This window comes from Muntiacus reevesi, chromosome 15, assembly GCF_963930625.1.
Source record: "Muntiacus reevesi chromosome 15, mMunRee1.1, whole genome shotgun sequence".
Lineage (NCBI taxonomy): Eukaryota > Metazoa > Chordata > Mammalia > Artiodactyla > Cervidae > Muntiacus > Muntiacus reevesi.
In genome coordinates, this window is record NC_089263.1 from 60,667,369 (window position 1) to 60,683,017 (window position 15,649).

Here is a 15,649-nt window from a genome sequence, read left to right on the forward strand (position 1 = left end):
CCAGCCGGGCAGCCTCCCCCGGCTGCGTCCAAGGAGGGACCCAGGCCCACAAGAGACACAGAGACGGCGGCCGGGCCTTATGGCCGCTACATCAGCCTGCGATGCCAGGGACGGCATCTCAAGCCGGGGCTCCACCTCCCGCCAGCACACTGGGCCCTTACAAGGCTCCAAGGGTCAAGGGTGGAGGGCAAGGGTCAGGAGCCCAAGCCCTGCCCCGGAAGAGCTTGGGCAGAAGCTCAGGGTCCCACACCCAGCTCAGCTGTGAATGCCGACGTGGCCCTCATCCTGAGCCTCATCCCTCCAATTCCCTGGGGGGTGCGGGGTCCTCCTGGGCATGGTGGGGCCCTTGGGGGAGGGGCACTTACGTTCTGCAGGGAGTCCTGGTAGGAGGGCGGCAGGCTGGAGAGCTGTGACTCCGAGTGGTACGGGGAGAAGCCTTTCCGCAGCGTCCTGAACTCCCCGGGGCCTGCCTGCTGCGAGAGAGAGAGAGAGAGAGAGAGAGAGAGAGAGAAAGGGGGTGGGATTGGATGTGAGGTGGGGCTGGGCCAGGGGGGCCGAGAACCGCTGGCCTCTTTGCTGGACCAGACGCCCCCGCCCAGTCCTTGGCTCAGCGGGGCATCCTCCTCGGGGCACCTGCCGGGCGACCCCACCTGTGCCCTCTCCCTTCCCCGCCCCCTCTTCTTCCATCCCCACCGCCACAGCCATCGGAAGCCCTTGACATCCCTCCCTCTCCCCACTCGAGGGTCAGAGCCACGAGGCCAGGGGCTTTGATTAGCTCCCCGCTGCGTGCTTTATAAGCATCTGTTGAGTGGCCGAATAAACAGGTGAGTGAGTCGGTGGCTCCCCCCACCCCTCTCCACCCTCGCCCCTCTGCGCCAGCATCCTGCCCTTGGGGTCCCCGCCAGGCCTGGGGAACAGCCTCTCCAGCCCTGGGGCTCAGGTCCTGGAGGGGGTAAGTCCGCCCACCACCACGAGGCTGGGGCTGCCCATGGGGTGAGCCTGCACGGCGCTCTGACGCGTGCCCACGAGCCTCCACCATCCGACAGGGAGCTCCCAAACATGAGCCCGGGGCCTCGCCCTCTGTGTCCACAGGAACCAGTGCCGCTGGGCTCGTGACTAAAGCCCAAGGCGTGCTTAGAAGGAGTGGGCAAGGGAGAAGAGAATGAATGAATGAATGAATAAACAACACAGATTTGGCCTTAAGTGGTTCGCTTGAGCAAAGCAACACACGGCCCCCCCTACAGAAGCTGGGGCTGGACCCAGACAGGGGGAGGACCCAGGCGTCACACTCGATCCAGCACAGCCCCCAGTCCGGCCGAGCAGAAGCCTTGGTCTATGGACCCTCTGAGTCCCTTCGACCCTGGGGTGGCGTTTCTGACCCCAACACACTCTTCTACTTCAAAGGAACTTCGGGAACACTGCTGGGCAGATAAAATTCAGCGGAACGTCCCATAAATCAGCAGGCTGTTGAGTTGCCCAAACAAACCCTTCAAGAGGAGGAGGCCAGGGCTGGGGTGAGAAATACAGGCAGCAGCCTCGCTGGGGCAGGCGGGGGGCGGGGGTGGGGGGAACCTCCTCCTTCTCATCAGCGCCCCTGCCCCCCGCCTCGCCCAGAGGCGTCTGCACACAGCCTGCCGCCCTCTCGCCAGCCGCTGGATCCAGGTCCCCGTTTCCCATGGGACCTTCAGCCTCATCGACTCCCTGGGTTCTGCTCTGCTGCCCCCCGTCACGCCCAGGGCTGACCCCCCAGGCCTCACCCTCTCTAGCCTGTGTCTGCAGGCCAGGAGCGGAGGCGGCCAGGGGGAACAGGGGACAGGTGGCCGCTCCCTGATTAACCCCCCCAACCCCCATCCCCAGCTCCCGGCGGCCAGAGCAGACACCAGCCGCCTAGCTAAGCATGGTTCCCATGGCCTGGGGGGGCCCGGAGTGGGGAGAAGCGGGTAGGGTCTCACCGGGGGACCTCGGGCACAGCCCTCTGTCTGGAACTAGGGCAGTCACGCCCCATCACTGCCTGTCTAGGTCAACCTGCTGCACCAGCGCCCCAGGCACAGAGACCCTCCCTGGCCCGGCCAGGGGTCTGAGTGGAGAAGCCTCTACCAACAGCCCCCAAAAGAAAGAGGCCCCGCGTCTGCCCCCACCATGGGGGTTTCTCACCCCCAGGGCACCCTTGCCTTCCCGTGGGGCTGGGGGGGTCTCACCTGCAGCTCCACTTAAAAGCAAACTTCCCAAACAGAATTATTTTTTGGCCAGATCTCCATGACAGCTGCAAAATCACCTCTAACCGAGAGTGCGTTCTAAACCCAACCCACGGAATGTCCACTCCTGGGGCCACCGGCTCCGGGCCCCGGAGCCATTCTGCAGGCACCCCCCAACACACACACACCTGGTGAGAGAAAGCCAAGGGGCCAGGCGTAAGGCCCAGCTGGCCCAACACACACACACGTGTGGATGTGGATGTGGCCCCAGGGCTGGGCTCTGGGCCCCGGTGCTCCCACGGGCCCCAGGGACCAGGAGGCGGATGCCTCCCTGTCCCCGCCCGCACGCGATCCAGATGCTGCCCTGGGCTGCGGCTCCCCTCGTCCACAGCGTCTCTGATCCTGGACCCAATGGGATCACAAGCAGCCCACGTGCTGCTTCTGAAAACACTGGTTTGTACGTCTCCTCCCTCCCCTAGACGATTCCCTGGGGAGGAGGTGTATATGTGTGTGCAAGGGGGTGGGGAGATTTTAATTAGCAGCGTGCAATTCCCACCCCTGCCTTCCGTGATGGGTGTTGTGCATCAATATTTGCAAGCCCACAGTGCTCAAGGAGCAAGCCACAAAGCTGGCGGGGAGAACGCACCAGCTCTCAGGAGGAGCAACGCGCCTAATGACGCATCGAAATGAAGAAAAACATAATTGCACTTAAATCCAAATTAAAAATCCTGCTATTTGCCCATCAGTGCCCTGGAAGATGAAATCCCTGAGGGTTTCACTGCTGATGGGGAGCAGTCTTCTAGGGTGACTGGGCAGGCAAGAATGGGGCTCATTGCCGCTCCCCAGGAGAGGACGGCCCTGCCCCGCCAGGCTCCCAAATGGGGTCCCTCAGGACGTGGAGGGGTGGGTCGGGGACACAGAGCAGGAGCTTGAGAGTTGCCTGAATCCTTAAAAGAGAAGGTAATGATCCCAGTGCTGAAATGCCTTTCCACCTGGTCCCGCCCCCACGAAGGGCAGCACGAGGGTTCTGGATGGGGTTTAGAGGCGGGGGTGCCCCAGGAGGCTGCAGAGGCCTCCAGCCGGGGCCCTCAGCTCAGAGCTGGCTGCAGCGCGCGGCGTGAATTCAGGCCGCCCAGCCTCTCCAGGCCTCTGTGGAGCTGCAAGGAGGTTCCAGCAGCAGCAACGGCCGTCATCTCCTTCCCAGGGACTCCTCCTTGCAAAGCTGGGGGGGCGGCACCCCCGGATCCTCCTGGGGAGGACCATCAGGGGAGGTGCTGAAGACAAACGGAACTCAGAGAAAAGGGGGCCAGGTGCCACCCCTCCACCCCTCCTGGCTCAAAGGCAGCTGCTCACCCTGCCCTCCTGCTCCCAAAGGGCTGGAGGCCCCTCAGTGGGCCGCACGCTCCCCCCGGACCTGCTCACTAAGCACCTACTGTGTGCACACCTGAGCAGGCGGCAGCAGCTGACAGGTGAGGCGACGCCTGCGGCTCTGGGGATGGAAGGTGAGAACCCACACGGGGGCGCCCGGGGTCCCCACCAGGCAGCCTGCCCACCGGTGACCACTCAGGTCCAGGGCCCCCGGGCCGATCTGCACACAGTGATCAGGGGCAGGGCCCCCTCAGGGGGAACCACCCCTCAGGCTGCCGCCCCTCATGGGGCAGGGAGGTGTCGGCGTCTCCATCACAGGAACAAGGCCCTGATCCCAGATGACACCAGTCCTGCTTTCCAGAATGGTAACCCAGGGCGGTATGCCTGCCTCCCAGGGGCGGTAGGGCTCTAGTGCTCGGTGGGGCTGGGAGCCTATCGCTGGGCGCCGGTGGGCTCTGCCGACCACCAGGCACCCCTGGAGACCTCGCCCGAGGACCCGGGCCAGCCAGGAGCCAGCACTCACGCCTGGGCCTTGGCCAGCCAGCCCCTCGCCCCACCAGGCGCTGCGGGTTCTCCTGCAAAGTGTGGATCATGATCTGTCCCCCTGCTCTCCCCCCAACCCCAACCTCGCACGCTGGGCAGATCGGGCAGATCGGATGAGAGGTGGGTGAGCGGGGCCTGAGCCGAGTGTCACAGCAGGCTGCTGCGTCCTAACTCTTGGCTGTTGTTTTGTAAAGCTGCCAGCTCAGAGAGGAGGCAAAACCTAAGATGAATCTAAATGCCAGACCCTGGGTGGTGGTCAGCTCCCCAGGGAAGGGACAGGAAGGCCATCACACAGCACTGCAAGCCGCCCCCACCCCACACGCCACTGCACACGAGCCCCGGTCGGGGCTACCTGAAGCCAGCGTCGGGGACGGCCGTAGGGGCGAGGCAGCTGGAAGGGAAAAGAGCACATGTCACCCCGCAAACGCCTCCCACCACCCTCACCTCTGCCCTCCCCAACCCCCCCCCCCCCCGCCCCGGACTCCCACTGCCCCAAAGCCGCCAGGACCTCGGCTGGGCTGGAGTGGGAGGGGGTCCCAGGGCCCAGGTGGGGTCCCCAAGGTGCCTCATCAGAGTCCCACGTTTTCAGAAACTCTGGATTCCACGAGGTCGTGACGCAGCACATGGCCAGCCCCCGACTCCCCGAGGCTGACAGCAGAACCCAGAACACAGCTGCCCTCCTGACAGGCACCCCGAGACCCCAGCCAGCCCCGGGGAGGCCGGGGATCTGCCTCTGGTGTGTCCTCAGGGTGAAGGTCCCTCACGGGAACATACAGGTCCTGTCAGTCAGATTTACTTCCGTTTTCCCCCCTGGTATTTTATAAGAACTCATCTGCAGGCCATTGAACAAAGGGCTGCAGGGTGACCCAGGCCCAGAGGGTTTCTCTGATCGGTGCTCAGATGAAGCATGTGGCATCCTCGTGTGGTTAACGAACGGAGAGTATTTCTCATCCGCAGCTGGCACTGCCCCCTACTCCCCACGCAGCTTCGTTGCTCAACCTGGGATTTGAGGACCGCCCAGGACCGTCCAGCCTGTGACCGATGGGTAAACCCACAGACCGGGCCTCAGCCACGATGACCACTGTCTGCTGCTGTGTCCCCTGGCACGATGAGGTGACTGAGGAGCAGGCCATGGGACCGCCACGGGGGGAAGACGGGGGCTTTGGAGGGCACGTGCATGGGTGCAGGTTCAGTCGCTCAGCCGCGTCTGATTCTTTGTGACCCTATGAACTGCAGCCCGCCAGGCTCCTCTGTCCATGGGATTCTCCAGGCAAGAATACTGGAGTGGGTTGCCATTTCCTCCTCCAGGGGATCTTCTCCACCGAGGGATGTCTCCAGCCCTGCAGATGGATTCTTTACCACTGAGACCCCTGGAAGCCCTGAGAGGGCACTGCTGCTGCTGCTAAGTCACTGCAGTTGTGTCTGACTCTGCGACCCCACAGACGGCAGTCCACCAGGCTCCCCTATCCCTGGGATTCTCCAGGCAAGAACACTGGAGTGGGCTGCCATTTCTTGGAAGGCACAGACATTGCTAAATCCCAATCCCATCACAGCTGCCGGATCTGAGCAGCTTCCCAGCCTCCTGGTCTCTTGCATGTCAAATGGGGTCCAGAAGACACTCAGCTGCTGGGTGACCCCCAGGCGAGGTCACAGTCGCTGACCCACGACCCCTACCACCAGCCAGGCCTGGCCCTTTAGGCCCTTCCGTGATTCGCCCTTTAGTCCTGGGCAGGCACCCTGAGTGTCCTCATCTCATATGTGGGGAAACGGAAGCACAGAGGTTAAACCACTGGCCCAGTGCCACCCCGCCAGTAAGTGGCACTTTCGGGATCGGAACCAGGCCCTCTGGCTCTAAAGTCCTGGGGCTGCCCTCTAGCCAGGCTGACCAGGCCGGCAGCTGGCTCACAATGGACACTGGCTGAGCCTCAGGCACAGAGGTGAATTCCTAGTCTCTCTTCCTGCCCACGTTGCTAGATGGACCATCCATCGGATGATGGAAAGAGGGGGTGTTCTCCCTGGCTGAGAAAGAAGCTGGACTGGGTCAAAGGTTCTGCTAAGGATACCCGTTTAAGCCCTCCGGAGACCATGTCCCCCATGACAGACGGGACAGGGACGTGATGGCCAGCCACAGACACCAAACAAGGGGAGAGGGGATGGTCCAGAGCCTGTCAACAGAGCGGCACAGAGGATGCTGGCGAGCAGGCACAGTGAGGCCAGCACCTGCAGAGGGCTTGGGGGAAGGAACCACCACCAAGAACAAGCCCCGCCCCCAGGGAGGCCGGAAACAGGAAGGAGGCGTCAGCCGTGGGCTGAGACAGCAGAGGCCCCTTTCTCAGTCCCAAGGCCTGGATGGTTCAAAACTCAAAGTACAAAAAGGGGCAAGCAGTTCACCAGGGATCAAGCCCAGCTGAGTGGGCGCGGTCTGCCAGACCCTGGAAAATCCCAGGCTCCCAAGACCAGGAAAAGGAGGGAAGGGCAGACACTTGCCCAGGGCGCCCCAGGTTCCGACCAGCGCTGCAGCGGGCACCCCGCCATCCCTGGGTTACAGGAGAAGAAACCGAGGCACTGGGACATAAGACACCCCGCTTAAAGTCACACACAGAGGGTGACGGCTGGACAGGCATCGTCTGAACCCAGATTCCTCTGGGGCCCAAGCCCACTTTCTCATACCATCAGGCCGACAGCCCCACAACGGCAGGTTGAACTGTGTCTCAATCAAATTTATACCTGGCCCTGTTGACCCCCACACCCCCAGAATTATGAGACAATACATTCAATACATTTCAGTTGCTTAAGCCCCTTCTCCACCCTCTCACCTCCACCAAGTGTATGGCTCTTTTCCCGGGCAGCCCCAGCAAACCAACTCAATCACCCATCCTGGGAAATCCTCCTCCACCCAGGCCTCAGTTTCTCCATCCCGGCTCGGTGTAAATTCTGGGGTCGCTTCCAACCTGAGTGTTCAGCGATTCCGTGCGGCGTGGAAGGACGGGACAAGCGGGCCCTAAGGGCCAGGAGGCGCGGGCAGCTGGAGCCGGTCCCGAGTTGCCAGCCTGGACCACCGCCTCTGTGCCCCCGGAGGGCCGCCCGCTCCTGCCCAACCAGCTTCTTGCTCTTTTGTGAAGCTGGCTTCTGGGCGCACGCAGCGCCTTGGCTGATCAGCCCTGCAGGGAAGTGAACGGAGGGAACCCCGGAGTGGCATCAATGACAGCCGCCCCCAGCCCAGCCCTGCCAGGCACGGAATCCACGGGGAGAATCATACCCTGGACCAGGCTCCAGATGAATCATCGCAGGGGGAGCAGCTGCGCTGATGAAATTTTAAAGCCGACACGAGAAAGAAAATAGGAACTGCAATACACTAATTTAGCCTGTGGACACTCCGGAGCATTTTTAATTAAAGCTATTCTGGAGCTAAATAGAGGCGGTGGGGGGACGGGGGAGGGGGTGGGAAGTGGGAAAGGGAACCCGTGGAGGCCCTCTGCTCTTCCCCTCAAACCCCAAAGCCACATCATCTGAAGATAGTTAAAAGAATAATGCTGCTCTCCGCTGCTTTTTGCCAAAAGGCAGATTTTTCTGCTTTGCACAGGGCTGGAGGTTCCTGGGCAATTTTTATTTCACTGACAAGACTTAGGTGCCAGAATCATAAAATCTCACAAGCCAGAGCCCATGAAGCTGTGGCTAGATGCCCACACATGGCAGCAGTCTCCTTCCTAAACCTGGTCATCCATCCTCCCACCCATTCACCCTTGATTACCTCCAAAGATGATACACTCACTACGTTACGAAGCAGCTCTCCCTGGGTTAAGCGGATCTTCCTTACTCTGGGCAAGAACCAGTCTCCCCTCTGACCCAGAAGACTGGGTGGGGTACAGGCAGGGGTCCCCAGATGCATCCACCAAGTCTAGCCAGGCACTGAGGATGTGACCACTGAGACCCTGCAGCCCAGTCCGTGAGAGGCTGACACTCCAGCACAGGTGGGGGCTGAACTCCCCAAGGGAGGATCCCAACACCCCATCCGAAAGAGCAGCCCGCGGTGCAAAGAGAGCTCAGAGCAAGTGCTCCCTGGCCAGTCTCTGAGTTCCCAGCACTTCTCCTGCACTAGCAAGAAGCTGAGCAAAAAGATGCTCTTATTCCCTAAAGCCCAATCTGACTGCCTGCAGCCAGCAGGCCTGGGCCCAGACTAGAGGCCACCCCACATCTGAGGCATGGAAATCGGTGTCTGGAGAGCCTAGCCCGAGTGTGGGCACAGCTGGGGACAGAACCCGCCTGCTGCTGCCTCCAGGGCAAGGCCCCCAGGGAGCAGGTCAGAGCAGGCTTGGGGAGGGGAGGGCCCAGACAGAGACACCCGCATACCCCGATGCTCCAGACACAGGGCCCCTGTCAACCTCCACCTCTGCCCATGTGCGCAGGGGGCAAGTGGACAGACAGCCATGGTGGGGTGCTCCTTGTGAGACCAGGGGGTGCCCACAGGGAGGAGGAAGAGGAAGGGCCACCAGTCTGGGGCCTGAGCATGTGTAGGTTTTGAACAAGTCCCCGGGGACTCAGTGGTAAAGAATCTGCCTGCGATGCAGGAGACGCGGGTTTGATCCCTGGGTCGGGAAAATCCCCTGGAGAAGGAAATGGCAACCCAGTCCAGTATTCTTGCCTGGAGAATTCCATGGACAGAGGAGCCTGGCGGGCTACAGTCCATGGGGTCACGAAGGAGTGAGACACGACTGAGCGACTAAACAACAAGGCCAAGTCCACCATGTAGAAGTGGGTGCGTGTTCTCGATGGGACGGCGTGGCCTAGGAGAGCAGGGGCCACAGGGACACATCCACCCTGGTCCTCGGAAACAGGACCACGAGCCACTGCAGGGCTGGACCGTGGAACAACACTGCAAACAGCGTCCGGAACTTGGGGTCCATGCTCTCAGCCTGCTTCTCCCCAGGAACAGTGCCATTCTCCCCCACTTGCTGGACAGGAACCAGCTCCAGAGTCAAGGCCCCCAAGTCCTGATGCTGCCCCCCCATCACCTCTGCCTACAGTTCCCGCAGCCCCCCCACCACACACCCTCCTTCGCCACCAGGACCAGCCCCCTGGGAGTGTTTGGGTGTAGGGAGCCCCAGCTCACAGCCAGGTGAGCCCCCGCCCCTCCCTGCCCTCACCAGCCCCGAGGAGCCTGCATACGTGGGGCCAGACACCCAACACCTGAAAACGGGCCTTGCAATTTGATGCCTGACTGTGCACCTAACACGGAGGCCATGGAGGAACAAGGCCAGGGTGCGTGGACCACGTACTCCGCAGAGTCCTGCACCTTCCAGCCGCCCATGCAAGGGCGAGAGGTGGGACGGCAGTTGTGGGGCTGCCCTCGGGGCGGCAGCAAGCCCACCAGTCGCTTAGCAACAGGGCCCAGCCTCCGAGCCCTCCCTGGGGTCGGTTCCCAGAAACACGCTCTGGGATCCACGCCGGCTGCTTAGGAGCCAGCAGGCGTGGTTGGGGAGACGCGGGTGCTGAGATGGAGTCAGGGCTGAGGACAAGTGGGGAGAGAGGCTCGAGGGTCCGCCCAGCCAGCTGCCCATCCTGCCACCGGGCACCCCAACTGACCAAGCTGACCGCAGGCGCCCACAGCGCCCCATTCGCAGCGGGGAGGGCCCCTCGTCCTTGTCTGGGCAGCCAGACCTGCTCCAGGCTCCAGCCGCCTGCAGCCTCCCAGCTCCATCTCCTCCCTGCACCAACCTCGTCACCCATCCCCGACCCGTCATCCCCATGCGGGGGACGGGCCAGGGTCAGGGCTGGCCTCAGCTCTCTGTGGCCCCAGGCCAGGCAGGAGGGCAGAGGGCGGACCCCAGCCCATAAAGAATCCAGCCCGGCAAGCCCAGGGAAGTTTCCCTACGGGTCTGAGCGGGCGAGCCTGTCCGCCTCTCGGGCCTTGAATGCACCCAGCAGAGGGGCAAAGAAGCCCACTTCTTCAGCAAGTGTGGGTTCCACAGCATCTCCGGGCCCCCGAGGAGCTCGCAGGACACCAGGGGAACAGACAGGGGACGGCCATGACGGAGGGATGCCCGGAGGCTGTGCGGTCCCCGAGCAGGTGTCCCTGGAGGTGACTCAGGGCGGGAGTGGAGGGCAGGTGGGATGTTGGGGGCACGAAGCAGGAAGGAACCCAGAGGCCACCTGGGCCTGGAGGGGCCAGGCCCTGGAGCGGAGGGCGGTGCCAGGGCCCGCCCTGCAGCCAGCCTACCTGCGCCAGGAGCTTGTCACCCTCCAGCAGCTTCACCTTGGTCTCCAGCTGCCGCATGTAGGTGGACGAGGGATCTGAAAGACACAGAGGAGTCACGTCACCGGCCGGCAGACTGTCTCCCGCAGGAGGGCCCTCCCCTGCGTGCCCCCCGCCCCGGGTGGGCCTTGGAGCCCAGTTTCCCCGTCCACCTGCAGAACTGGGGTGAGGGGTGCTCTCACCAGCTGGTCCCGGGCTGATGCCTTCAGCCTCCGCAGGGCTTCGGGTCCAAAAGGAGGTCCCCGATGGCCCCCTCACCCCAGGGCAGCCCACCCCAGGGCCTGCAGTGCAGGGATGCCCTCCCCCACGCAGTGGGGGCAACTGGGCTTCCTCCACTCCGTCCCACCTGAACTTCTACAAACGATTGTAGGCGTAACCCAGCACCTTTCCTGAGGTCAGGGGCCGGACCAGAGACACCCCCAACCACACGCCCCCAGTGTCTGAACACAGCACGGGGGTGAAACCCACCCTCCCTTGACTCGCTGAGCCTGCTGCATCAGAAGCAGGAGAAATTCCACCACCCCAGCTACCCACAGCCCTGGACCCCCCTCCCCATGGGGCTAGAACTGGGCTCAGAGGAGAAAAGTCCCTCCAGGCCAGGACAAGGGAGCCGGCCTGGGTGGTGGTCAAGGGTGACATGGGGCAGGTGAAAGGAGGCAGGAAGCGGGGTAAGGGAGGTCACAGCAGGGGCAGAGGGATGAGGCTGGGCCCGACGCCTCGGTGACAGCACGGGCACCTCCCCAGGTCTACGGGCACCTGGGAGGAGACTGCCGCGCGCCTCTGAAGTCCCACGGGCGCCTGGCTCAGGCGCTAGCCGGGACCCTGCCCACCCCTGGGCCAGCCTGCTGCTCCTGTCCTGCCCCCCTGGCTCAGGACAGGACTCAGGGTCTTCCTAGATCACACTACTGACCCTTCATCTCAGAAGCACCAGATCTTCGACGTAAGCCAGCTCCCTAACCCGCCCACAGCACTGCCCCCCACGGGACTTTCAACCTTCTCGGGCAGGGGGTGGGGGGCAAAAGGGGCTTGGCTGCTGCCATAGGACGAGCTGGGACCGTCATGCAACCAAGGCAGCAGAGTCAGCATGCCCCCAGAGAAGCCCCCAGCCCTGAGGGTCCCCGTGTGTGACGTGGACTTCATGCCCCTTCCCCACGGAGCCTGCGGGCTGAAGAGGAGCCCACGGGTGCCCTGTGAGGACGGGGCGGTGGGTGGCCCCCTCCCCAGATGCCATGACCAGCCCCCCTCACCGCCCTGCATGGAAGCTTGGGCCCGGCTCCACCAGCCTCTGCCCACCAGCAGCTCTGCCCTCTGACATGCCCGGGAGGTGCTTCCGCCTGCAGTGCCCGGCTGCCCCTTGACCTGTCTGCTGGGGGTCACTCTGTGCCCCGAGCACCTCAGAAGGACCTGGGGAGGCTTGTGTGCCCAGCCCGGGGCCAGACCCAGGAGACTGCGGCCCAGCCCTGGGCAGGAATGGGGGGCGGCCCACCCCACCCCGATTACGCAGCCGACTCCTCCGCTTGCTCTCCGCCAGTCACCTCTCAGGAATGTGGAGGCTTCTAGCGAGGAAGAAGGCCGCTCGCCCGCCAGCCTCCCACCCCCAACCCAGGGGTGACACCGGGAACCAGAAGGCAGGTCTGCAGCGAGCCCTGCGCGCTGGTCTCCGAGAGGTGAAGGGGCTTCTTCACACACACACGCGGGGCAGTGGCGGAGGATGGCTGGACTCCAAAGGCCCCCCACTGGGACCCGGCACCCAGGTCAGGGCTGGGTAGATCCCCCCTGCCTGGGCGGGGGGCCCTCGGCGGTCACTACAGTGCATGCCCTGCGCCATTCCCCTGCCTCGGTTTACCCGTCCGTCTGCTCAAACTGACCAGTAGCTCCCACATCCCGTCCTCACCCACCCACACGCACTCACACCTGTCCACCCCTATCCACACAAACAGGCCCGATGGGAAGGGCCTTAGGGTTTGTGGTCTGCTGGGCCCTCTGAGCACCAGGGCGGAGACGGGGTGCAGTCTCCCCAGCACTCTGTCCTTCACCGGCTGCCGGCAGGAGGGTTCCCTGGAACACCACCTGAGGAAAAGACCCTCCCGGCTCCACGCAGATGGTGCTACAGGGACCAAAACTGAAACCACTTGTCCAACAACAGCAGAGAGTTCATAGCCTCGTCATCATTCAAATGACGTTTGGGAGAGCGTCTCTCCTCAACGATACAGGGAAAAAAAACAACACTTCAACGCCAGTGAAAAGAACTGGACGCAAAAGCACACACATAATTGCTGTTGTGTTTAAAAATATCTGTGTGTTGAAATAAATCCAGGAAGGAGGCACGGGGAAATACTGATTGCAGTGTTATTCACAAGGGGACGGGTGATCTTTCATTTATTCACGCCATTTCCTGTTAGTTTTCCAATAATCTGCTTTTAGAATAGGGAGAGATCTTTCTTTACAAAAAAGGAGGAGGGATTAAACGATTCCCTTCCACATCACAGAGTCCCCTGTTGATGTCAAGGCAGGCAGAAGGGGGGGCTCAGAGCACGGCCTGGAAAGTGGACCCCATCACCCACCCTCTGCCCACGTCCTCCAGTTCTGGTCTAGGGGCCTTTTCTGAGCCCCAGGCCCAGCCCCGAGCCTGCCCAACCCTGCTCAGTTTAATAAGGGAAGAGGCCGCCTCCTCAAAGTCCCGGATAAACCTCCCCTGCCCCACGGGACCCCTCCCCACTGTCTCTATCCTCAGCTCCCCAAATCAGGCTGTGCACGCACCCCAGGGCCAAGGAGCCAGACATCTGGTCACCCGGGGGGTCAGAGCAGGTGCCCTGCGGTGGAGAAGCATGAGAACCAGGTGGACCCTCAAGTCGGGGGGGGGGGGGGGGCGGTGTGGGGAGGGGACGGCAGGAAGGGCCTGGCTCCCTAATCCTCCCCAGCAGCCTTGGGCAACTGGGATCCCATGGGGCGCCTCCATGCCCCAGCCTCTAGGAGACAAGCGTGTAATTAAATTAATCCCAGGGTTTGCAGTAATGAGTGGAGCCAGCAGGGAGGGAAGCGTCATTTCCTGGCCTGATGGCTGGGCGGAGAGGGGTGGGAGGTGGGAGGGGGGTGTAAGGGGGGCGGTTGACTGCGGAAGGGACCCCGAGCTGGGCTGGCCAAGGTATCCATCCCCTCAGACCTCCCCTGAGCCAGGCAGGACTCACTGCTCCAATTCTGGGGGACTCATGATCCACCTTCCATCCGGGGAGCGCCCCCCACAATGTTCTCACTCCCAGGAGCCTGAGCACCAGCCCTGCTCAAGGATCCTTGGCTCCCAGGGTGCATGGAGGACCAGTGCAGCCCATGAGGCGGGGGGAGTCACGGAGATGCAGGTCTCCAAACTCCTCCCCAACGGCGCCGATCAGTTCCCCCCAGAAGCCCTGTGCCAGGTGCTGGCCTTGACCACTCCTCCCAGAAGCCGCCAGGTCACATCTCCCCTCCTGGCCCAGCCCCCTTGTCTGGCTAGGCAATGTCACTCCAGCCTCAGCATCAGTCCAAACTGCAAGAACTCGGGGGCCAGAGGCCAAGTCCAATCACCCATCACCCCCTCCCCACCTAGCTCATAGAGTTTAACAGGCCATGGGGCCGCCTCCCCAAAGTCCTTGAGAAACCTCACCGCTGGGCACCCAGAAGGTCCTGGGAGACCTAAGGACCTAAGAGGAATTCATCCTTCCTGGTGGGTCGGACTGGTTTCCCCAGAGGAGTCGACCTCAATCCTGCGAGCTTCCCCCAGCAGCACCAATGATGACAGTCAGAAGCACCCAGCCTGTGACCGTGACATGGCACCCCCAGGCCACCCAGGGCAGAGCAATGCCAGTGGCCGAGGGCCAGTGGTCCCCGGACCTCAGCCCGCAGCACTCACGCTGTCTCACCATGAACTTAACGTCTTAGTTTGGATGAGACACAGACTCGTGGGCGAGTGGTGAGGTGGGGTGGGGGGGGGCCTGGGAAGTCCAGGTGGGGGGTGGGGGGAGGTTAGAGGGGATCACAAGGAGCCAAGGACAGGTGATGTCAACCCTCTGGGGAGCTCCGGGGGCCTCAGAGTCACTCGCCGACCCAGGGGCTCGCTGACGGGAGCCGCTCTGGCAGACGAGGGGTGTGCGTGCCCCAGGACTGCCCACCTGGACGGGGGATCCCCCACACAGAGCTGCAGGTACCAGCAGACGAAGCAGGTGGTGGGCTTGGTGGCAGTGAGTGCCACGGGGACCTGGGGAAGGAGCCAACAGTGCCCGCCACGGTCAGGAGAAAGCACGATTCTCCTTCTCTGCACGGGAGGAAGGGGATGGGGGCTGGGGGGCGGGCGCCGCGACACACAGCAACACACGGGGCCTGACTCTGCCGCTGCCACCTCTCCCGGGGTCCCCACCAGCCCTGATCCCTGCCAGCCCCCTCTTCTTGAGCAGGGGCCCCATAAGGGGTTGGGGACAGGCAGGCTTTGTGGCATCACTAGCAGGAGACGCAGCCATGCCATGCCTTGGAGCCCTCCGTGGGGGCTCACGCCCAGAGGCCCTGCCCTGAGACGGCTGACGTTTCCACGTCTGATTCAATTCCTTTCTCCTCCCGCTTCATTAAGAAGGGGTCGCTTGCGGCATCAGGGCTGGGGGCTCCATCGGGCCTGAAAGGTCTCATTAAGCCGAGGCCCGCTCACTGCTCCAGGTTCCCTCCCCCTCTGCCCCAGGGGATAAGAGCAGCTCCTAAGAGCATCTCTGCCTTCCCGGGAGCCATTCTGGGCTTCTCTCCTTTCTCCCCCATCTCAGGCCTCACCTCCAAGGGGGCAGGTGAGCACTACCCACGCCTGCGGCCGTGGAAATCAAAACCAAGCAGGGTGGGCCCAGAAGACACCCACACTCTGCGCCACGGGGCTCAGTCTGCACGTGTGCCTCCCACCTGCCCAGGTGGGGGAGCTGTGGCCTCTGACAGGTGACCCCATGGGAGGCACCCCCGCCCCCAAAAGGCGCAGAACAAGGACGCAGCATCGCACCCGAATCACAGAGGCAAGGGCCACCAGGAGAACCACGCCCAGGGGGCTCAGGCCAGCTCCAGGCTCACGCCCAGGGGGCTCGGACCAGCTCCAGGCTCACGCCCAGGGGGCTCGGACCAGCTCCAGGCTCCAGGAACAGGGGCGACGCTCTCAATGCTTGTGTCTCACCCACTGCAAAGTCCACATGTTGAAACCTAACGCCCGGCAAGATGGGGCTAGGAAGCAGGGCCCTCGGGAGGCGATTAGGTCATGAGTGTGGAGCCCCCACGAGGGCAATCAGTGCCC

The 15,649-nt window shown here is 62.9% G+C and overlaps 1 protein-coding gene across 2 annotated transcripts in view; it reads right to left on the reverse strand.

Annotated features, from left to right (window-relative positions):
* Window positions 1-15,649, reverse strand: part of CCDC85C (coiled-coil domain containing 85C) — a 78,018-nt gene that overhangs the window by 8,777 nt on the left and 53,592 nt on the right. The window contains exons 2-3 of one of the 2 annotated variants that reach the window (XM_065905878.1): window positions 10,324-10,397; window positions 366-470 (exon numbers count right to left, since the gene is read on the reverse strand). In XM_065905878.1, coding sequence (XP_065761950.1) covers window positions 366-470; window positions 10,324-10,397 — 179 coding nt within the window. Of the gene's footprint in view, window positions 1-365; window positions 474-10,323; window positions 10,398-15,649 lie in introns of both variants that reach the window. The other variant, XM_065905877.1, reaches the window with a different exon arrangement.